The following is a 23,926-nucleotide window of genomic DNA, read 5'->3' on the forward strand; positions in this document are numbered from 1 at the left end:
ACGGCTTAGAATGAAGTCCTTTCACTGAAATGATGTCAGCAGAACTCAGATTTGCAATATTAACATGTGTTGCATATATTGGCACTATTATTTGTAACAAGGGTTCAAATAGATCCAAATTACTTCTATATAACAGTTCTTTTCACAGATATTGTCAACAGACGATCTCAACCCGCAGCAACGCGCGGGGGATTTACCTAGTTGTAATAAGGTTGATAGAGGAAACTTTAATAACATGAAGACAATATTAAACTGATCTACAAGAGCTTACCCCAATAATCAATGGCAACAAGCTAGCTAGTCATCAATAAGGCCATAACTAGGGCCATTGGTTAGCAAATATATCAGTTCACCATGTGAAGAAGGAATTAAAGATAGAAAGCTAGGCCTGGCCACATCAATGTAGATTCTCACTAATATGTAACATGATCGAGGCCTCACCTGACTTAAAATTCATTCCCCTCAGCCACCTTGAACTTCTTCAACAATGGCAGCCTCAAATTACTCTCATCGCCATCGTTCCCTATCTTTGTTCCTGTTCTTCATCTGGATGACTAGTGCTATTTTGTTAACCCAACTTATCATCAGTGTGAAATCCAGTGACGAAGAAGCTACTACTAAAGGTGGATTGTTGTCACCTTCAGAATCGCCAACATCAAGCTATCAAAACATTCCGCTGGACTATGGGATAGATGTAATTGACATGATGTACATAATATTTGCTTTCTGTGTCCTGGCCGCCATATTCTATATATCCTTGCCATGGTAAGCTTATATTATGGTTATTACCTAATGTAATTTGAGCAGCCAAGTTTAGCTAGCTGCCTGGGAGTGTGTTAGACACAGATATCTCATGGTTTAATCAATCAGAGAGGTGATATTATATATGTTCTAGTTTTTGCTTTTCAAGTGCTTCAGTACCAGGCCCTTTTCCTAATGTGCATTTTCCCATCTGTAATGTTTATCCATCATATTAAACTCGATATCAGACTAAATGTAGTACCGCAGATTATGTTGAGCACTTGTGTAAGTTGTGTATGTATTCCCAGTTGATCATTTACGATTTGACTTGTCATTCTTAAAACAGAGGTATTGGATTTGCTCTAAGAAAGCATCTTCTTCAATTATATGCTGATGATCCATTTGTACAGCTCTTACTGCAACACAGAATCATTTTGCTCTTAGACCAAAAATCTATACTTGAGAAAAGCGAAAGTAGAACTAGAACCTGGTCACTTATGGTAGCTAATCTCTTTCCATATCATCGTAAAATTAATGTTCCGACATTTCATATTATGGTACTCATCGGTATGAAATGGAATATATGTTTTTGTCCTGTAATTTCATCTTTTGTTCTTCATATTTAACCTTCTAAATTTGTCAGATAACAGACGACTCGACTGCACGGCTCAGAAGTCTTGGAGTGCATTGAGCTCATACCATATCACTCGGGGTGTTGTGAATCAGAGGGAATCTCTAATCGTCGCTACCAAATGAGTGGAGATTAAGATCACCGTCCAGTTCTTGTTACTGATATCTAGTTCCATAGAGTTCGATTGTTACCGTTGCGAAGAAATTGGATGTTCAACTGGAATCAAAATCTCCTTCTATAGGAATTTGATGTTTCTACACGAAAACATCATATGTAATTTCACTTAAAAACCAATGTACTACCGTGTATCACATGTAAAAGCCCAGACAGGAACACTTAACTAGATAGGAACACCTCTCATCATCTCAAAAGCCAAAAGAGATGCACTAAATCCCCATCCGCCAACAAATTATAACACCCTATAGCTAATCTTCATCAACCTGGCTCTCCCCCAAAAACCTTCTATAGCTTCACCACTACTCATTTACCCAACAGAGCATTTGAACAGCTGAACTAACTTAGCAGCACAGCACGAGTGAGATTCCACCGTCACCGATTTTCTGTTGATACACAAAGATTCAGGATACCATCTCATTCAGTTCCCCATACAGTCACACCAGACTACCAGCCAATAGTCCCAGTGGGCCAGTAGAGGAGGAGGAGGAGGAGGAGAAGGGGGAATTCTATTTGCATCACAACATTTTCCCATACCAGGGTGGAGCAAGACAATGGCTGAAAGAGGTTTCATACATTTTGAAACAAGCAAAATTAAAAGACAGCAATCTCCAACCAACAAAATCATAAATAATCCAGAGCACAGATGAACTCGGATGAATTAGTTAGGAAAGCCATTATACATAAGACAGGAGAAGGAAAGCAGCAGTAAACCAGAACCATTATTCATAAAAGAGACAAGCATACATATATTAATAATAACAGATGTTACATGATACATGATCAATTGCCCATCTGGAAATACAAAACCATAAAAGTACCAGCTGCCAATCCAAGTTCGACTTATAGTGATGTCAATACCCCGAAATCGGTAAAGCTAACATATAACACTGGAAAAGAGTGGATCTGCAAACCTTAAATCTTATCAATATCTTCATCCTCAAACTCGATGTACTCATCACCACCAGCTTCATCCTCTTCGTCAAGACCCCCAGTAATACCCTCGTTGAGACGTGTGTTCTCCGGAAGCTCTCCATAAGCCTTGAGCAGCCTAGCCTCATCAGGCATGTACTTAAGGATCACATCAGCCTTGTCATCCTGATAGTCACGAAGCCCAACAAGAATGATATCCCCAGCTGCAATCCAAACCTTCTTGTGCATCTTACCACGGATATGGCAAAGTCGCTTGGTTCCATCAATGCACATGGCTTCACAACGCCCATTACCCAGCATCCGAAGCACTTGGGCGTACTCCTGTCCATCTTCCTTGAAGACAAGCTCACGCTTTTCATCGTCAGCCTCGTTCTTACCTCTCTTCCTGTTCTTTCCTCCCTTTCCCTTGTTCTTCGGCATGATTACTGGTTCTGCTCCTGCAACCAAGGTTCAATCAGATACAACATCAAATCCTCCAAACTCAAAAATCATATTTTCAGTAGCTCAACTCCTCCACCCCAGACTAATCAGGCTCTATTTCGAACAATCTTCACATCGATGAACAAATCACTAAATTTTCAGTTCCATGAGAGTTCAAGACAATTAAAATTAAAAATCTCAACAGATTAGGTCATATCAATAAAAATTTAAAAAAATTAAAATTAAACCCATCATATTCTTACAGAAACTAACAAATCACTAAGCTATTCAGATACCGTTTATTCCAATTCTGAGAAAAATTTCAATTTCAATTAATCATATCAAATAATCGCAAGAACGAATTTTTTTCATCAAAATTTGGGGGTAATGAAAGGATAAGACGGATTAAAGCTAGAAACTTGTTCATTAATCACAAAGCTCAAGCGACTAAGAAAAATTGATGAAGGGAGCAAACCCTAGATCGACGATAATCGAAAAGAGAACAAATATTGAATGAATAAAGTGAAATTTTGAGAAAAAAAGATTGGGGATTTACCTCTGTTTTAGCGCAAGATGAGAGAAATTGGATGCGAGAGCAAAACCTGAGAAATCAGCCCTGTGTGTTTTGAGAACCGAATAGAAGAAAAGCCCTAGTTTTGTACCCACAGAGATCGAGTCGGTTCACGTGGGGTCGGGTCAGACAAAAGGATTTGACCCGAAAGTGATACGTTTGGGTTTTGGGCATCAACTTGTCTAATCAAATTGGACATATGGGCGGCCCAAAGCAAAAGTAATTATTTTTGTAAGTAAAACAAAAATGTCCCACAAACAAGTGTGGAAGTACAATCCGGTTCACTCGGTCGCTAGCTTACCACGGGTGTTTTGTACAACTGTCATTTTTTTCTTGGCTTTTTTCTTTTGAAAATTGAACAACTGTCCTTTGTTGTTTTCTGTTTTTTTGTTAAGGTTTTTCTAGGTTTTTGGTTAGGTCTAGGTCCCTCCTCTTTGGGGCGAAGGTTTGAGTGTCGTATTTTGGTTAGTGTGCTACTTTGGTGGCGTTATTCTTAGGGACTATCAGATTTAATATCAGTATTGTCTGGTTGGCAACATGAGAGTGGATTGTCTTTACACGTGGTCTGATGATATTTGGGCACAGTGTTAAAGAAGGGGAATTAGCTTGTTTTAGTGTTAGTGGCGATGTTGCACTGTTACTCTCAAGACTATGTAGCTCTTTGTGAGCGTGAAATTGGTTAGAGGTTGGGCCCATTTGGCTCATGGATGTTGTTGGCGACGGGCCCGTAACTACGGATCTTTATGAGAATGTGTGTCATGATGTAGCTATCACAATCGATTATTTTATTATGTTGTAATTTTATAAATAAAGTTATTTCTTCTCGGAAAAAAAAAACTTATTAAGGTTTATTGACTATTAAGTTATTTTTGTTTCATGATAAGTAGATAGTTGTAGCTTGAAGTCATTTGTAATAGATAGTGAATGCCTCTAGTTTCTCCATTTTTGAAGACAGACTTGAACTAATTTGGTGGTACCAAGTTGCTCGATCACTCTGATATCTCACTGTCTAGTGGAGCAGGGCAAGCCAGACCTTCTTCCACATCATATCGTCAAGGAGATTCTATCTCAGCTCCCAGCCAAGTATATATGTGTGTCGATATCGGATACATATCATAGTCATGGATTCATCTTACCACTTAACCCTACTTCATTGAATCATACAAATCCTACTAGGTCTTTCTTCCCCTTGGACAATGAAGATCAAGATAGTACCATCAGAGCTTGATTTTCCACTCAAGAACCCCCAACCACAAACATTTGTTATATTAAAATTACCATCATCGTGCATCATAAGAGAAAATGAACATCAAATAGTAATTGCTCATCTTGCAAGCATTTGATTCACTCAATTAAGTGTGGGAAATTCTGAAATTCAAGCACATAATGTACAAATACAAGTAATTAGATAAGTTAATTAGCATACTTCAGTCCACACTAAAAACCAGCACAGGCAATTCTAGCTAGGTCTCTCTAGGGGTATGTATAATGGCTCTTAAGAAAATAAACAGTTCATAATTTTAGATGAATACATAGTTTAACGACCACCGCGGAGATTATATCTTCTAGTAACCGAAGAGATTAGATTTGAATTATCTCCAACCTCCTCTTGTAAATGACTGGAGGAGTACTCCAATAGATCTTCAATGCCATCATCTACGCCAGTGTCAACCGATGTAACCCAGTCTGAGTCATCTTGATCATCATCTGATGAGTCATTGTTGTCCCATGGCGAAGCAGCATTTTTCTGAAACTTTAGGAACTCATCTGTCAGATTTTTCAGCATGTTGTAGTTCAGCATTTCATAGTCCCTGAAAATTCCAAAATGACATAAATTTTTTCAATTGCATGTCACAAAAAACCAAGTCTATAAGGTTGTCTTTGCTGAGTTTTTATCACTTACCTATATGTGAAGGCGGCGTAGACTACCAGAACTAAAGAAAACAACAGATAAAGGAGCCTAATTCCATTGACAATCATAGCCTGCTGCTCTACTCCACTTGTTGATAATCGAAGCATTGCTAATTCAATCGAAAATGCAACGCATAGACCTGTGACAGAAGAACAAAGATATTAATGTAGTTACAGATAACTAAGCTTCTTCCAATATAAACAGATATGACTATACACTTACCTATGTAAAGAATAGGTCTCACTTTGTAAGTTTGCTTTGTGCTAGTCGACAAGTAGATGACAAACATCGATATGGAATACAGAAAGAAAACTTTGATTGATCTTGATTCGACCAACAAGGCATTGTGCAATATGAATAGCTTATCCAAAGCAACAAACATGGTTTCTTGCTTTTGTTCAAAAGCTTCCTGCAAACATATATAAGAGTAAGGGAGCCAGTTTATGAGAGAAGGTAAAATCATTATGGATACTTAGTTGGATTGCAACATAGAGAAACGCTACTAACCTGAGCTGCCAATATGGACCTTGAATTTTTGACCAGATTGTCATGGCCTTGTTTAATCTGTTCCTGTTGCCGAAGAAGTTCTTCTTGCTGTTCACGACCAAATTTAGCCAATTGCTGCAAAATACCTCTGCTCTCTTCTAGAGCATTAACCTGGAATCTAAGAGCTTCGGATTGACCTTCCAGAAGTTTTTTTTGCTTTTCCAAGGAAATTTCTGTCACATTGCTAATATCATCAGCCTTACTTTGCAGGCTGTTCATCTTTGTAGACACAGTGTCGCCAACTTCGGTTATCTTCTTCTCTATTTCAATAGTCTCATTCTGTAGACTGTGTATTTCCTTACCTAGAGCATGATAAGACTCATGTATCACTTCCATGCCCTCTTGCAAATTTTCCTTCAGTTTGTCTTGCCCATTTTTCAATTCTAACTGAGAGGCAGCAAGTTTCACAGATTGCTCAAACATTACCTCTGACCGCTTCACTATATTACCAATTTGATCACCAACTTTCTTGGAAGATTGAGCCATTTCTTGTGTCTGTCTGTCGATTGCACTCAAAGATATGTGTATAACTTTTGAGCCCTCCAACAATTTCTCTGATTGTTCTGCTATGGTTTCTAGTTTTTCCTCTGCATAATCAGCTGACTTCACCAATTGATTCACCAACTTCTCTGTCTCAGCCCTAAATACATGAGACCTGCATTAACAAAAAAAAAAAGGGTCACATTCCAAGCTAAGGATAAGTATAGGCTTAAAAAGTTTGCGAATTCCAATTGAAAACAAATTGGACTCAACTGTAACTGAAAGCAAATAGAGTCAGTCTCTATGAAAAATGCCCTGTAAGTCTCAATAGCATTGTCATCCAATTTCGCAAGGCAATCTTTCATCGGAGAGCCTTCACGGCATGTAGGAAAAGGAGGCCTTCCGATTTCCCTCTGAAAGCAGTTGCTTAGTTCCCAAGAAAACCTCTTCTTCATGTCATTCTTGTCGCTCGAAATTTCGGAGCATGCTGCAAATAGTCCTCTGTAAGCATCAAACCAACAAGATTCAAGTTTTCTTCTATCAGCTACTTCCTTCCTTTGAATTGCCCTTTGATCGTGGAAAGCTTCCATGGAGAATATAACCGGAACATCACCAGATATCTGCAGAGTTTCTTGAGGTTTATGGCTAGTAGTCTTGCTAGAAGAAGAAGAGAACCACCAACACATACAAGACCTTGATAGAGTTAGGATGATCAACATGAAAAGAAGAGATTTGAATCGACCCATTTGTGCTTCTTCCCCTGCAAATCTTTCTGCTACTGACAAATCCCAAATGCGCCAATCGATTAAGTACTTTGTTTTTTTGGCAAAAATATGGTGCAATCTAAAGGATTAAACTTGTGGGAATAGTTCATATACTTTGATATTGTTGATTCTCTGTTTCCTTGCGAATGTTTTGTTCATGTGAAACTTGGAGAACAAGAAACGGACTACACGTATTTATAAGCACCAAAACTCATATTTAGGAAAAAAAATTAGTTGTGAAAATATTACTTGCTCCTAAAGCTTCTCCAAGGATTCTTCATCCAAATATCCAATCACCTTATTACTTATCGGTCAAGGAATCTTTCTAACAATTTAATTTTCTCTAAAATGTCATGCCATAATAGACTACATAGTCTCTCAGATAAATACTGACAAAAATTTTCACTAATGATTTGCCAATAGTTTTGTGGGATTTTTGTATTAGAGGATGTTTTGTACTTCTTTTCTTTTTTTGCTTCAAATATTCTACGTACATAACAACCCATCGTACGTATAATTAAAGATGAAATATCCTTTTTACAACTTGAGGACAAAGTTGATGCATCACATTCATTAACACACCCTAACCTTACCCTTTTAAGAAAATGTAAATTTTATATATTAAAATTCAAGAATACAACCATGGGAGATAATGGTGGTTGAAATAAATTCTCCACACTTCTCTCTACCCGAATACATCAGGAATTACGTACAGTGGAGAAAAAGCAATTGGGAATCAACCGTAACCTAATATATTCCATAAATCTCGATACATCCTTACCTAAAAAACTTACTACATGCCAAACTTTACACTTGGATATTATGCTCTTTCAAAAAAAAAAAAAAAACTGGGATATTATGATCGATCTATCACGTTTTAAATCATAAGATTAATTAAATTGTTTTAAGATTTTATAAGGATACTCTATAGGAGGATGTTTTAGTGTTGTGAGGCTTTCCAACCATACCGCACCATAAACTACTTGGTTCTACTTCTACAGCGCTACTATATATATCAGTGATTACCAATTCCAACATTGCGACTTCTTCTACTAGTACAAATATAGCAAGTAATGGATTTGTGGTAGGATATTTGCTGATTTACCTATCCAACCAGACTATAAAATGTTCTCAATACCATAGTGATGTTTCATCATCGTTTTAGAAGAAAATTTTGAAGCAAAAGCATCAAGATGGGTCACAATCTAGTCATGAGTATTTTTCCAATATTTTTATTATTATCCATAGCATATGCAGACTTCGATGTGACAAGTTCGAAGTATGGTGGAAAGCCTAATTCTGATATTAGTCAGGTGATTAACTAAACATATTATAAATGTGCAAATTCTGCAAAATTCAATCACTGATTTTATTTTTCTTTTTCTTTTTCTTTGTTCATAGCCTTTGGCAAAGGCTTGGAGTGATGCTTGTGCATCAACGTCGCCCAGTAGAATCATTGTTCCAAAAGGGACATTCCAACTAAAAGGAGCATCTTTCAAAGGTCCTTGCAAAGGTCCGATTGAGTTTCAGGTTGATGGCACATTGCAGGCGCCCCAAGATGGTGCGCAACTTATCAAGGCAGATACTTGGATCGAGTTCGCAAACCTTGAGAGGCTCACTCTAATGGGTACTGGAACCTTTGATGGTCAAGGACAAAAAGCTTGGAAAGAAAACGACTGCAACAAAAATCCGAAGTGTTCATCTATTGCCATTGTTAGCCAATATAACCTCAACTTCTTTTTGCTAATGAATTGTATTTTCTGCTAATTTATTTTAGTTAAATCTGATTTACAATATTCATACGTCTTTATATGTTAATATTGTTTTCTATTTGTGTGCAGAATTTGAGGTTCAACTCTGTCAAACATTCATTAGTTAAGGATGTAACTTCGCTTAATAGCAAAAACTTCCACGTTAATGTTTTAGGATGTGAGCAACTTACATTCCAACATTTCACCGTCAAAGCACCTGGAGATAGTATTAACACAGATGGAATTCATATCGGACGCTCAACCGGGATTAACATTACCGACACGAACATTGGAACCGGTGACGATTGCATATCAATTGGTGATGGTACCAAGCAACTAACAATAAACAAAGTAACTTGTGGACCAGGTCATGGAATAAGCATCGGAAGTCTTGGAAGGTACAACAACGAAGACCACGTTACTGGAATCAATGTTAAGGACTGTACCATTAGTAATACAATGAATGGTGTTAGAATCAAGACATGGCCTAATTCTCCTATAGCTACCACCGCCTCAGATATTCACTTTGAGCACATCACAATGAATAATGTTGGTAACCCAATCCTCATAGACCAAGAATACTGCCCATATGGGCAGTGTAATACACAGGTATTATTGCATGCATCTTAATTACTAGCTAGATGTTGTATGTTAGATATATTAAAGATATGTATAGCTATAGATTGGTTAACTCTAGAGTTGAACCTTTTGGTTTATTTGCTTCTCTTTCACGTTTTGGTTACTAACGTACGTACGTGACGATAGAAATAATATAATTCCATTATGCATGACATTAATTCTAGCCAAGTTTAATTTGTGATGTTTCTTGTTTAAAGACTCCATCAAAAGTCAAGATCAGCAATGTGAGCTTCAAGAATATTAGAGGGACAACTACAACTGCAGAGGCCGTGAAGATTGTATGTGCTAAAGGCTTGCCCTGTGACAAAGTGGTACTGAGTGACATAGATCTCAAGTTAACTGGCAAAGGCACTCTTACATCTCAATGCGCAAACGTGCAGCCCACGATTACTCAAGTGCCACAGGCTCTTGCTTGTGCTACCAAGAAGTGAAGCAAGTACTATATTTAATTTGAATCTATGAGACTTTATGTCAGATCAATGTGATCATATATAGTGTTAACAAGTTGCTTGTTTTCATTCATTTTTTGTCGAGCGAGAGACACATTTATATATATATATAGCTACTTTCAGGTTTTTGACCTTTTTTCCCTAATTCCCAATATACTTGTGTTGGTCATTTTTTCCCGAGTAATGAAAAATTTATTCAACCAAAGAGCAAATTACCCAAGTCGATTACATTCAGCGTTTAGAATGTTCATAATGTAATATGGAGGTCTATCTAGCCAAGATGCGCTCTCATAAGCTATTGCTGCCAATCTATGAGATATGATTGCAATCATGAGGGCAAACTACAATGTGACATAAGGAAGAGATCTAGCTCAGTTCGAATGTCAAGAAACATACTTTCTACCTCCCTCCATATGAGTGTACTTAGCTTAGCTTGCATGGTTTTGAAACTCATTCCCCTCCCATTTATGTAGGACCTAGTCTCTCATATAACTTCGCCAATGAATTCTTTTTTTGTCTTAGTGTTACCCCTAAAAAAAAGTACGTAAGGGCATCTTCAACAATTGGTCTAAAACCCAAACTTATATTCAAATTTTAGGTCACCCAAACCTATAATATTCATATAGGTTTTGCATCTTCAACTCATTAAAGCAAAACTCTAATTTTTTTTTTTTTAACTTCAAAGACAATTTTGTCATTTCATTAGTACTAAAGTAAATGGTACAATACGAATTGATCTGTTGCCATGCGTACAGAGGACAATCAAGATCATCTGATTCGTATGAGGGTTGCATCCTCATTACAAATTTCGGTTCACAATGAGCCTATAATCTAATAGCAAATAGATCATAGGCTAAGATCTCACCTAGAAAAAAAAGAAAAAGACTAAAAGAAAGATAGACTCATAACGCCAAGACGCCATGAGGCACATAAAGCGCTTAGGCACAAAAGTGTTTAAAGTCTTAATGAAAGGAATTTATTGTACTAGAAAACTATAATATAAAAAAAAAATCCAAAGCTCAAAAAGAAATTAAACCTAAACCCAAAACAGTTGACCTAGCCCAACTTTCTTTCACAGTTGCAAGAAGGATATGGAAGAGGAACACCTTAGCCGTCGTCGCCGTGAGATGAAGTTGCCTTTGTCAGAAGTCGCTGCCGTGGCCGCCGTGGGACGTTGTCGCCACCTTGTTCCGCATAGCCACAAGCACACTCCGGGGAGAAGAAACTCCATCATCGCCACGAACTGAGAGACCAAACAACATCTCCACCAAACCAAAACTCCTCCCATGAATAAACAAGGATGGAGATGAATCAGGAAGCTGAAACTAAATCTGCTCCTCGAGTCCATGGTGCCATACCTCCAAACCTGATCTGAAAAGCCACGCTGATCAAAAGCTGTTAAGAACCTCTGGTAAATTACCTCTCATAGCATTTGGTTGCTGACATATCCTTCATCCGACAACAAAGTCATACATGGCCTGGCGTCTAGCTAGCTAATTTATGTTACAAGTTTCCGGTTACCCAAATTTATTTTCATTATTAATCATTGTTTAATCATATTTTATCACACATAGCTATTGTATATTAATAAAATCTGACAAGAGGCCCACACCCACTCACTCTCATAAATTATAGGTTTGATCATATTTGGTTGAGTCAAAATATGACACATTTTAGGTAAATCTTATTTTAGCTTAGCTTGGAGAGTGGGTTGGAGATGAAATTTTACAAAACCTAAACCTATTTATAGGTTTTAGATCAAAGGTTGGAGATGCTCTAATTAATACATGTCATCATACAAACTCTTCAACAACATATAACAATTCATAGAATAGAGTGACATCGTTTGAGCGATGGCCTTACCTTGACTGCTACACTGATGAGCATTTTTGTTCAAATTAATCTACTTCTTTGTAAGCTTCCTTGTTCGCACAACCCAAATACGGAGTACCCCAAAAAATTGCTGACATTGTTACTATAAACAACACTGCTTTTATGAAATTTCATTTTTTTTTGTTTAGAAGCTCTCCCACACACATTTAAGATTCTTTTGTACTGAATGCATTCTTCATTGATAGCTGAACAGTACAATTTACTATCATCAACAGAAAGATAGATGTTGTAGTGTGCTATCGAACTCCCGACAAGGGATTAGATTACATGGGTTATGGACATCAGGACATGTTGGATGTGTTACCAGTGGATCTCAGGGATAAATGTTTTTGATTAGTCTTTGGGCCATCTGGGTTGAGCGGAACAAAATCGTCAGTTCGTGTTTTGGAAGATTGCCAGAAGTATCACCCAAAGCTGTGAAAAAAGAGAGACCCCCCTTCAAGGCAGACTGAAAATAAATGTAGAGTTGAAAATGGTTGTCGGGGCATTGGAATAGTGGTCAGAGATGATACTAGTACTTAGGTTCTTAATATGAAAGTGGAGGTGTGTAGAGTTGATATGAAATCGGAGGTGTGTAGAGCTGGTTTACTTGATGAGAACCATCAAGATTGAGACGACATTGACATTGAGAGTGACTCTTTCATTCTGATTGCTGCTCGAATACCACTGGATGGTCACCAATTGATAAAATTTATTTACACCACTGCATTAGGTTTTTTTTTTTTNTTTTTATTTTTACTTACTACTACAACGTAAGTAAAGTAAGTNTAGTAGTAGTGTTCGTACTACTACTATACCTACCACTGTAGAGTAGGTTAGTTATTATATATAACTACTACTACTTACTTTATTTTCGTTAGTAACGTTAACGTTAAGTTTAACGTTAGGTAAAGTTTAAGTTTAAAGTAAAAACGTAAAAAAACGGAAAAAAAACCGTAAAAAACTAAAAAACGTTAGGTTTAACGGTTTAACGTTTAACGTTACGGTTAAAGTTAAACGTTAAACGTTAAACTTTAACCTTTAAACGTTTTAACCTTTTTAACCGTTTTTTAACGGTTTTTAACGGGGTTTTTACCGGGTAAACCGTTAACGGTTTAACGTTTTTTTAAAGGGTTTTTTTTTAACGGGTTTTTTTTTTTTAAAACGGGTTTTTTTTTTTTAAAACCGGGGGGTTTTTTAAAACGGGGGGAAAAAAACCCGGTTTTTAAAAAAAACCCCCGGGGTAAAAAATTTGCCCCGTTTTTTTTTTTTACCGGGGGGTTTTAAAAAAACCCCCGGGTTTAAAAAAACCCGTTTTTTTTTACGGTTTAAAAAACGGGGGGTTTAAAACGGGGGGTTTTAAACCGGGGGTAAAACCCGGGTTTTAAACCCCGTTTTTTTTTTTACCCCCCGTTTAAAAGTTTTTTTTTAAACCCCCTTTTTAGGGTTAAACTTTTTAAGGGTACCCCCTTTTAGGGTTACCCTTCCCGGGTAAATTAACCTAACCTTACGGTAGTTAGGGTTCGAACCCTAAACTTTAGTATAAATTTATTTACTACACTGCATTAGGTTTTTTGTTTTTTTTTTTTTTTTTTACTTTAGTTTTTTACTACCACGAGTAAAAAAAGGTACATGTAAATGTGTTCGATCCAGATTACACCACTGCATTAGGGATTTGTAAATATGTAAACTCATCAATTTCTTTTGATCGAGTTAACTTGAGAATTTGTAATGAAAAAGACAAAAAACAATGAGTTATCTGATGAATCATATACTTCTATTTGGTCAGCATGTATTTTTGAGTTTATTTTTGTCGAAAAACAAAGCCCCCGTATATTTCACCTAAAATCACTAAAATGAAACAACACCCATTCATGAAACTCAGCCAAGCAAGTGAGTTCCAGAAACCACACATTTTCAAGAATCAATTGGAAAGGGCAAAAAGAACAAAAAGGAATAGAGAAAAAAAAATCATGAATCCAAGCTCTTTATGTTCCGGTGCAAAGAAATCCCAATAGGAAACGATCTGTGTATTCTTGTTTTCATGGCTGGAACTTTTTGGCCAGGGAAGTTGCTGGGATCAATAGATTCCGTGCTTGTCATTGATTTTTCAACCTTGCTTGGGTCTTTAGTTTCAGCAATAAATTGGAGGCCCTGAGATATTAGTGGAAGTTGTAGTAATGCCACTGGGTGAATAAAAGCAAACCTTATGTGGAGCACAGGACACAGAAGACAATGAAAAACATTACCTTGAGTGATTTGTCCTCTGATGTCATTGTTAAATACTTTGTCACCTTAGCAGAGACATCCTAACAATTTCAAAATAAGATGACTTAGTAACTGAATGAGGAGAGAGACAATTAGTCCATGCCAATTTGGATGAACAGTCAGGCAAATCTCACTGAAAACAATTGTAATAACCAGAAGGCATAAGACCTATTGTGGTCATCAGAAGTAGAAGAACTAACGCAGACAGACTTCAATCAAACCCATATAGCATATCTGACCTGAATTGTTTTAGTTTCCGGGCGATCTTTGGAGGCTTCAGCTACTTGGCACAGGTACCACAGACCTGAGTTTGTCACATCCTATAATATGAGATACAAAGGGGAAATCAATCAGTAAAGAAACTAAATGAAAATAGAAAACAAAGAAGTAATAGAGAAAACTGAAAAACCAAAAATATAACCTGTTTGCTCTCAAGAAGATCAACCTTCCCTTCCTGTTACGCACTTACGCCAATTAGCAAATTACCACACAAGTCTACAAGCTTATGTCAATAAGAGTGGCATAAACATATATAAAAGGGGGCAAAAAAAGGAAGCTCACCAATCCAGAGACCAGTTGATGAATCGCATCAACATCAAACCCAATTTGAGACAGGTTTGATTTCACCTCATTCACCTGTATGCAAATAATATATTAAAGTAATATAGGCGAAGTTATTGGTGTGCTTTAAGATCTCCCCTCATTACTTGAAATTTACCATTGCCTCCAAGTCTGAATGACACTATGAAGCAGTTTTTACAAACGGGGTTTTATTTCGTAATATCTAACATCCAAAGTAAATGCGTTTATCTTGCTGGTAGCAAGGTGATGAACTTATTAGTATCAGAATGGAAGGCCAATGAATCTCCTATCTTCCCTTATGATTCATCCCAGGAGGAGGAAGTGGACGAGGAAACAAATTAACCCCATTTCAATAATAAAATACCTGATTATGGCACAGCTTATTTATGTCTTTTTTACATTAAAGTGCAAGTTAAAAGTTCCATACACCATTTGCAACAAGCTGTGTTGTTTCCCTCTGCTCCTCCACCTTCCAATCCAACTCTTCCAGCTTTTTGGTTAGATGTCTTCTTGTTATCTGCAAAAGAACGATATTTAAGATACTAGTATGCTCCAGAGTCCAGACACTTTCCAAAGATAACCATCTCGAGAACCACCACAAGGTGGCTAACATAAGTGACTTACAGCCAATGTTTCATGCACAGTCTCCAATTGTTTTGACACAGTTTCAACAGCATTTGCCATATTATGCCTTGTTACATACATTACATCAGAAAATGACCATCCCTGCACAATACAGGAAACATAAACGTAAATCATAAAGCAAAATTACAAATCCTTACAAGTATATGTGTTTCTGATTGTGACCACCAATCATCTGAAAGCAGTCATAAGTAGGTCTAACCTTCCACTTCATGTAGCAATATCCCATAGCACCAAGTGCAGCAGCTGGAATTAAGTACGAGGCGTAACTCCCTGTTGAGAATGAAACATGTGAGCACATAATCTAAATAAGATTTAATAACACTTGCCCACATAATATGCATCGACTCCTGGTGAGACCGAAGAAGATAAATATGAAATGAAATGAAGTACACGTATGGTAGTAATATAAATGAGTAACATATACCCAGAAAATAGTTTGAAGATTAATTCTTATATATTCTACTCCATATAAAATAAACCAAACTGGTTCGTAAGGCCTTCCTCACAAACCATCCCATTCTCACCGTGTACTTGACAGTCTGAATTTTTTCTTTTCTTGTGATAAAAAATTAGTATGTAAGTAAACACAATTCAGAATGTGAAGAAGTCAGAACATATGGTTTCAGAATGTCTAATTCACAATTCAGTTATTTACTTATGCTATCTTCCATTTGATGGTTATTGCAAGGAAACACAGCTGCATTCTTCATTGATCAGAAACCGAAGACTATTGAACAATTTCTCCATATAAAGAATATATGAACTATGAAAGGAGATGTATCAAAAAAAGCCCAGAGCAAAGATTAAATCATCTTGAATGATGTAACAGAGATAGCCGCTATAACTGGGTTAACTGGGGCGGAATAACTAGAATTTAAGAGTTTTACAATGTCTACAAAAGGTGGCTATAACTAGGCTAACAAGAGAAAATAATTAAAAGAATAATATTATAATTACTCAAATGTTCAAAAAAGTAAAAAGGAAACAAATAGACTGTGATAGAATCAAGTATTCTTTATTAAATCAAGTATTTTTTTAATAAATAATATGCAAGGGATTTATGTGTATACCACCAGAGTCAGAATTCCCATTGTAGATGGTAACAGGGCCAGATAAGGTTAGCTCCCTGATTTCTTCCGACAACTGTTGAATCTGAGGGTAAAAACACATATTAGTATCAGTTATAAACACCCTGGAGAGATTTAATGTATGATCATTATGACATATCTATGATCTATGAGCATGATGAAACTAGAGTTAGTGATTAAACCGTTCAAAAACGAAGCAAGATACTTATAAGACTGGTAATATAACTACATACTTACATGCGCCTCCTAAAGAGCTCAAAAATCCAGAAACAGCTCATTGTTTTTTCTTATAATATTCTTAGTTGAAGACTTGAAGTAGATGCCAATACTTATAGAGCCATAGAATACTACTCTGAATCTAATCAAGGATAAGTGGCAATACCTGAGCTCTGAGAATTGAACTATCAAATTTCTCCGGCAAGATCTCAACTTCATTTACACCCTTACATAACTCCTGAAGCTGTGCAAGAAGATCAGACAACTTTCCACTCCTCAAAATGATCGAACTTGTCAGGCCTAAGTTGCAAAAGGGTACAAACTATGTTAAACGACAACAGTAACGGAAAATCACAGGTACTCAAAATACCTGCTTATATATTATCATTTTCTAAAAAAATTGCTGATAATTACAAAGAAAATTGTAAAACAGCTTTGCTTCAATTCGTAGTGAAACTCTCATTCAGAGGACAAAACTGAACTTAGCCTTATGCATAATCAACAACTAGAAATAACTCAAATCAAACTTGAACCATATTCATATTCCAAGTAACCCAGTTTCTCAATTCATTGAAACTTCCAGAATTCACATCAAAATCCAAAACAAAGTGATCAAAGCTGATAATCACAACAGTGAAAGCACAAAGCAACCAAGAATAATAGGGTTTAGGGTATATTAAATTTTCAAGTAAAAACCTGACCTGCTCCAACAAGAACGAGAACCTGAGAGGTCGAAACCCCAGAACCAGCCTGCAAGGCCATCTCTACTTTTCTTCTTCTCCCCCACAAAAAGATCTAATTTTTAATTTCAACCAAGAACAGTATAAATACATTCGGGGGTGTTCTCGTCATTTCACTTACAAAGAGTTTCTTTTAAGTTAAAGCTTTCAGCTTTAATTTTTTTTCCTGTGCCAAAAACCTTTTTTTTAGTTCTTACCCAGAAACCAATTTCAATGGCACCGCCAATAATGCTCTTGCTTCTTCTTGCTTCGTTCTTGATTCCAACGCAGACCCAATTCCAAGTAGAAGCCAAAGATGAAGCCTTTACCTCCATAGTCATATCCCAAAAGGGTCTTGACTTTCTGAAGGAATTGCTTGTAACCGAAGCTGTTTCTTCAATAATTCCACTCCAGATTCCCAGAATTGAGAAATCAGTGAGGTTTCCGTTTCTGGGTAGTGTTGAAATGGTGGTTTCGAATATCACAATCTATGGAATCGATGTGGGTTCGTCTTATGTTAAGCTCGGTGATGATGGGATTGCTATTATTGCTTCCAAGACGACTTGTAATTTGAGCATGAATTGGTATTATTCGTATACTACTTGGGTTGCGCCAATTGAGGTGGAGGATGAAGGCAGTGCGTCTGTTCAGGTATGATGGAGTTTTGGTTTTTATGATGCTTGTGAGCTAAGTTAGTAGTGTTAATGTGATGTTGGAGGAGAAATTGGTGTTACTGTTGTTGTGTGGCTTGTTGATGTTAGATTATCGATTACTAGTGTGGTTCAAGAGTTTGTGTCATTAGTGGTTAGCTTGTTTGTATGATTCATTTGCTTCTTCGGTGTTATTGACTTTGAAAGGAATTTGTGTTTGTATGTGTGTATGAGTTAGTGGAGTTCTGCTTCATCTGAAAAATTCAGGGAATGATTTTGATGTGGTTATCATCATCTGCATTCAAATTTATATAGGAATGGTTTAGTTTCTTGTTAAGTGGGCTTGTTAGAAACTTAGGAATAGGCACTGATTTTTAAAGAAATGATTACCGGCCTTATGGTGTGCAATATCCTCCCTTTTCCTGAACATGTCAAAGATTTTCTGTTCCTCTTTAGAAATTGAAAAGTACATGAGATTTCTGGACTACTAAAGTTTTTGTGTCTCTGTATTGCTCATTTGCTCACTTTTATGTGCTTTTAACAAATGGAGATTGATAAATTTCATTATGGGTAAGGTTGAGGGCGTGGAAGTTGGACTTACATTAGGCTTGGGGATCCAAGAAGGAACTCTGAAGCTTTCCCTAAAGGATTGTGGCTGTTATGTTAAGGAGATCTCCATAAAATTGGATGGAGGAGCCTCTTGGTTTTATCAAGGGTATGCAATTTTATCTTGTGAGTAGTGGGGAACTTTTTATAGTTGTTTTAATTGTTCTTCCCTTTCTGTCCCTGCATCAACAACCTTATACTAGTAAGGTTAGCAGTGCATCTGGTTTGTGCCATTTACCTGTATTCATGGTTACAAATTTGTCTAAAGTCTAGGCTTTTGATTCTCATTGTTCTACTTTTTGTTAATCAGCTATAATGGGGAAGTGACATCCACACTCCCCAAATTGAAATCCACACTCCCACTTTCCATTTGTGGTAACTTAAATTTTGTCCTTAGTGACTCAAATTTTGTATTTTTTTAGAATGATGACTAAAAATGGAAAGTGGGAGTGTGTATTTCAATTTGGGGAGTGTGGTCTGTTTCACTTTCACAAGATGGCATTATCTCAAGTTTTTATAGTTTTTGATTTCGGTTCCTTTGTGCATGGATTATGCATCTTTTACTTCAAGGTCCTTATCAGTTTTTTTTATTTTCCTTTCGTGAATGATATTTTTCCTTGTCATTAATTTCTTAGGATGATCAATGCATTTGAAGAACAAATTGGATCTGCAGTGGAAAATGCTATCACGAAAAAACTTAAAGATGGGATTGTAAAGCTGGATACACTTCTCCAAGCTCTTCCAAAGGAAATCCCATTGGATGATGATACTTATTTGAATGCAACTTTCGTAAATGACCCAGTTTTGAGTAATTCTTCCATAGGATTTGAGATTAATGGTTTATTTACTGCACGAAGAAAGCCTTCAGTGTCTGAGTACCTTAACAAGGATACAAAAGCATTAGTTGCATGCTCGGATCCATCTAAAATGCTTGGAATAGCATTGGATGAGGCTGTGTTTAACTCTGTAGCAGCCACATACTTTGATGTAAGTTTGCAAATATGCTTGAAGTACTTTGAAAATGTGTTTTTATGCTAAACTAGTGTGCAGATTCTTAAGAGTGACAATCTCTATCTTTGGACAGGCAGAATTTATGCAATGGATTGTGGACAAGATACCAGATCAGTCTTTTTTGAACACTGCTGGATACAGATTCATTATTCCTCAACTATACAAGAAATACCCAAATCATGATATGAACTTGAATATTTCTTTATCTTCTCCACCGATCATAGAGATCTCAGAGCATGATATTGGTGCTATCATCTATGCTGACTTGATCATTGATGTATTGGATGAAGACGGTGTAATACCAGTTGCATGCATCTCATTGGTAAGTTTATCAATGGGAAATTGATTGGTCATATTATATGATAATCTGATTCATAAAATTTTCTATGCATGCTACATTTTTGTTTCTTTACCATGTGAGTTTTTCCATATGGTACTTTTCGTTGTTTGTTTGATGTATTCAAATATACATGTTTGACCTCTTACAACAAACTGTAATAACTATTTGATACTTCTCAAGGTCATTCGTGGATCAAGTTCAGTTAAAATCTCAGGCAATAACCTTGCCGGTAATATGAAAGTAGACGACTTTTCTATGTCATTGAAGTGGAGTAATATTGGCAATCTTCGCATGTATCTAATTCAGGTATAATACATCTACAAACTTTACTCAAGTCAAATTTAGTCGCTGCACATTTTTCCTCTTCAGGCCGTGATGTGGACCTTAACTGTTAATACTTGCTCGTCATCTCTTACTGCAGCCGGTGGTGTGGACAGGCATTCAGACCGTTTTTGTGCCATATGTGAACAAACACCTTGGTAAGGGAATTCCTCTACCAATCGTTCACGGCTTCACCATTCAAAACGGCGAACTCCTCTGCTCAGATTCAAGAATTATGGTTTGCAGTGACGTGACTTACGAACCATCAGATTCACACAATCTCAATTGGCTCCTACCAAGTTTGTCCAAATACACGCATGCTACATAACTTCACGAGGACGCAAAGCATCAGCTTCCCTGCTTTGTACAACACCGCTCTCAATGTTCAGCATGTAAAGTTCCAGAGTGCAAGAACAATCCTTGAATACTGAGAAACTGTCTCGGAACTTCTCGAACATCACAACTCCACCACTGTACATGTTGTAGCTTAAAAGCCACTTGTTGTCAAAGGCTTTACTCCCTCAAATGTAATCTCTGGGGAAACCCGAAAATCAGAATGTAATGTTGCAAAGTATACTCTGTCTATAATAAAATAGTTTCTTCATTTGTGAAGCTAGAGTTCATCATTTGATTCCAGGAACTATTTTCTTCTCCTCTTCTCCACAATCCTAAAATCTATCAAAACGCTGCGTTTTGTCCTCCTATGCCAAACAGTGAAAACCCGCCGCACAACACAACTACATAAGCATCTTAAACGCACCGTTTAACCTTTCTCCCACCCAAATCAAATCAGATAAGTTGACACAGAGACCCATCAAAATTTCAGACCCAAAAACCTCCCTAAAACCCTCATCTCTCTTCTGGGTTCCAAACCCACAACCCCAAAATGCAAATCTCTCTGACCATTTCACCCTCCAAAGCCCCTCTAATTTTCCCAACCCACCACCCAATTCCCCAAACCCCAAAACCCCAGAGAGCCTCACTCCCAACCCTCAACTCCGTCAAAGCCACGTCGCCTTATCTGTCTGCAGTGGGCCGGGCCATTGAGGACGACGAGTACCGGGCGGCCCGGAACCAGGTTCTCCGGAAAGGTGTGGACTTGGAGGGCTATTCCATTGAAGGGGTCTCTGTTGGGGGTCATGAGACTTGCATTATCATCCCTGAGTTTAAGTGTGCTTTCGACATCGGAAGGTGTCCCTCCAGAGCCATTCATCAGAATTTTGTGTTCATCACTCATGCCCATCTTGACCACATTGTGAGTTTAACTGTTTTGCTTTTGGTTTTTGAGTAGCCAAAGTTAAATTTGCTTCATTTATTGTTAATCTTGAACTGGGTTTTAATTCAATGTGGAATGTGTAGTTTAGGTTGGTGTAGTGTGAGCCATTTGGTCGAGTTGAATTGTGTTAATTTTAATTGAATGTGGGATGTGTAGCTTGATCTCGAATTGGTGTATCCACCATTTGAGGCATTTAGTTGAGTTAGAAGTTGAAATTCTAGTGTGTGTGATTAAGCTGTGATGTGTTGTGGCAGGGTGGGTTGCCGATGTATGTAGCCAGCCGTGGTTTGTACAACTTAAAGCCGCCAACTGTGTTTGTGCCTCCTTGTATTAAAGAGGATGTGGAGAAGCTGATGGACATTCACAGGAGTATGGGACATGTGGAGCTGGATCTTGAGTTGGTTGCATTGGATGTGGGTATGTAACACTGGTTGTAATGAAGTTACTTAATATCTGTTGAGGACGGAATGATAATATGTTTTGGGTTTCAGATGAAACATATGAATTGCGGAACAACCTTGTGGTGCGGCCATTTAGGACTCATCATGCCATACCCAGTCAGGTGTATTTCACTATATTATCGTTTGTCTTGACAATTTACTGAAATATTTGCAGTATTAGCAAAAGAGTAGCTCAAAATAAATTTCAGTAAACACATCTGCAAAAGCTCCATTTTCGAACCAAAGATAAGAAACAACAAATAAGTTATAGATTATGACTAGTATGCTATGCTGCCAGAATTTGAGAGAGAATTAACCATAGTTTCCAGAGGTTCGTAATGGATTGTAAATTTTTGTAAATGGCTTTTAACTATAGTCCTGTGAGGCTTTTCCCGGAGTCCCTGACACATATAAGTCAGGACTATAGAGTTTTTACTACTGTTGACTGTATCACATATTGTTGTTGCTCGTTAACATATGGTGTTGCATTTATTTTAGCAAGTTACCTAGAAAAGCTCAAAACTATGTATAATGTTGGTTGCGTTTTCTATATTTATTTTTCAGGGTTATGTATTATACTCAGTTAGAAAGAAGCTGAAGAAGCAGTACATGCATCTGAAAGGGAAACAGATTGAGAAATTAAAGAAGTCTGGTACTGAGGTTTGTAATACCTGCCTATTGCATTTGTCTTTAATGAACTGAACTTACAAGTGTTGTATTAATTTTGAACTCTCCTTTCCAGATTACAGACACTATACTGTCACCAGAGGTGGCCTTCACAGGGGATACAACATCAGAGTATATGCTGGATCCACGTAATGCTGATGCCCTGAGGGCAAAGATTCTTATAACTGAGGTATGATGACATTTTATCCTTTATGACTGATTCTATTGGATTTGAAGACTGGAAACAGGAAGGATATCTGAACCGTCCTAGAAGATGATGCTAGACATTGCAGTGTTGTTTTCACATCCACATATATGTTCACAATGTTGTAATGCTCTTTATTGTATTAATTCACAGATTCATTCACATGCATTAATTTTCATAATTTGATGAAACAAAAATACATCAGTTCTGATGGGTGATGATCTTTGACAGGCAACTTTTCTGGATGAAGGATTCACTATTGAGGATGCACAACAACATGGTCATACTCATATAAATGAGGCATGTGAACTATTTGGTTTTACGTTTCCTTCTGAATACTGCATGTTATTGGATGTTTGACTTTGAGTATACTGCTTCTTATATCACATATTTTAGGACACTAAATTCAGTCCGTCTCAAATGCAGATCATTGAAAATGCTCAGTGGATTAGAAATAAGGCTATTTTGTTAACCCATTTCTCCTCCCGCTACCATTTAGAGGTAATCACATATCTGAAAGGTATCTTTTTGTGTATATCTGAATAATGGGGAGCTTATGAACTTCCGGATATTTTCTTTTCTCATGTATATGCTAGACTATGAGACTTGGTAGCAACCATATGCTATATTACTTTGTTTCTCAAATTACTGAATAAATGGCTCCCGCCTATTGCAGGATATTCGTCAAGCCGTATCAAGGTTGCAGTCTAAGGTGTCGGCAAAAGTGGTCCCTCTTACAGAAGGTTTCAAATCCATGCACACTTAGCTTTTAAGATATTTTGGGGCTATTTTGGTGCTGTATTAGCTTAATATGTATAGTGATAGAAATGAAAATAGAGATGTGATCAATTGGGCAGTGGATCAACTGTACGCTGTTGTTAGAGCTAGCATAGCAAATGCAAGATTTAGAATTCACGTCTTTGGAATTTGGAAGATGTTCAGAGTTAGACACGAACTCTATTTTGTATTTCATGAAATGAATACAACCATTTGTTTCCAATTTTCATATT

At 37.1% G+C, this 23,926-nt stretch overlaps 6 protein-coding genes across 6 annotated transcripts; 3 read left to right on the forward strand and 3 right to left on the reverse strand.

Moving 5' to 3' along the window:
• Window positions 1–2,255: 2,255 nt before the first annotated feature.
• LOC101293411 (eukaryotic translation initiation factor 1A-like) lies at window positions 2,256–3,529 on the reverse strand. The gene is made up of 2 exons (XM_004304014.1): window positions 3,456–3,529; window positions 2,256–2,916 (listed from the first exon to the last, which is right to left on the reverse strand). The coding sequence occupies exon 2, from the start codon at window positions 2,897–2,899 to the stop codon at window positions 2,462–2,464; it is 438 nt and encodes a 145-aa protein (XP_004304062.1). The 5' UTR covers window positions 2,900–2,916; window positions 3,456–3,529; the 3' UTR covers window positions 2,256–2,461.
• A 1,478-nt stretch (window positions 3,530–5,007) lies between these two features.
• Window positions 5,008–7,154, reverse strand: LOC101311022 (protein GAMETE EXPRESSED 1-like). The gene is made up of 5 exons (XM_004305914.1): window positions 6,682–7,154; window positions 5,890–6,583; window positions 5,605–5,791; window positions 5,374–5,521; window positions 5,008–5,281 (listed from the first exon to the last, which is right to left on the reverse strand). The coding sequence occupies exons 1-5, from the start codon at window positions 7,152–7,154 to the stop codon at window positions 5,008–5,010; spliced, it is 1,776 nt and encodes a 591-aa protein (XP_004305962.1).
• A 1,211-nt stretch (window positions 7,155–8,365) lies between these two features.
• Window positions 8,366–9,993, forward strand: LOC101311308 (exopolygalacturonase-like). The gene is made up of 4 exons (XM_004305915.1): window positions 8,366–8,485; window positions 8,574–8,885; window positions 9,014–9,532; window positions 9,760–9,993. The coding sequence occupies exons 1-4, from the start codon at window positions 8,366–8,368 to the stop codon at window positions 9,991–9,993; spliced, it is 1,185 nt and encodes a 394-aa protein (XP_004305963.1).
• Window positions 9,994–13,638: 3,645 nt separating this feature from the next.
• On the reverse strand, window positions 13,639–17,469 carry LOC101293700. Its single transcript, XM_004304015.1, has 11 exons — window positions 17,384–17,469; window positions 16,849–16,982; window positions 16,449–16,530; window positions 15,578–15,648; window positions 15,358–15,459; window positions 15,161–15,250; window positions 14,713–14,787; window positions 14,573–14,605; window positions 14,391–14,471; window positions 14,133–14,192; window positions 13,639–14,037 (listed from the first exon to the last, which is right to left on the reverse strand). Exons 1-11 carry the CDS (start codon window positions 17,442–17,444, stop codon window positions 13,855–13,857), a joined length of 972 nt encoding a protein of 323 aa, XP_004304063.1. The 5' UTR covers window positions 17,445–17,469; the 3' UTR covers window positions 13,639–13,854.
• Window positions 17,470–17,602: 133 nt separating this feature from the next.
• LOC101294577 (putative BPI/LBP family protein At1g04970-like) lies at window positions 17,603–21,126 on the forward strand. Its single transcript, XM_004304018.1, has 6 exons — window positions 17,603–18,052; window positions 18,627–18,766; window positions 19,293–19,644; window positions 19,742–19,990; window positions 20,189–20,314; window positions 20,430–21,126. Exons 1-6 carry the CDS (start codon window positions 17,636–17,638, stop codon window positions 20,655–20,657), a joined length of 1,512 nt encoding a protein of 503 aa, XP_004304066.1. The 5' UTR covers window positions 17,603–17,635; the 3' UTR covers window positions 20,658–21,126.
• LOC101294282 (ribonuclease Z, chloroplastic-like) lies at window positions 21,126–23,897 on the forward strand. The gene is made up of 8 exons (XM_004304017.1): window positions 21,126–21,584; window positions 21,860–22,022; window positions 22,097–22,167; window positions 22,610–22,705; window positions 22,788–22,901; window positions 23,148–23,216; window positions 23,343–23,417; window positions 23,593–23,897. The coding sequence occupies exons 1-8, from the start codon at window positions 21,216–21,218 to the stop codon at window positions 23,680–23,682; spliced, it is 1,047 nt and encodes a 348-aa protein (XP_004304065.1). The 5' UTR covers window positions 21,126–21,215; the 3' UTR covers window positions 23,683–23,897.
• Window positions 23,898–23,926: the final 29 nt, after the last annotated feature.

The sequence above is a fragment of the Fragaria vesca genome, linkage group LG6 (genome assembly GCF_000184155.1).
Source record: "Fragaria vesca subsp. vesca linkage group LG6, FraVesHawaii_1.0, whole genome shotgun sequence".
Classification (NCBI taxonomy): domain Eukaryota; kingdom Viridiplantae; phylum Streptophyta; class Magnoliopsida; order Rosales; family Rosaceae; genus Fragaria; species Fragaria vesca.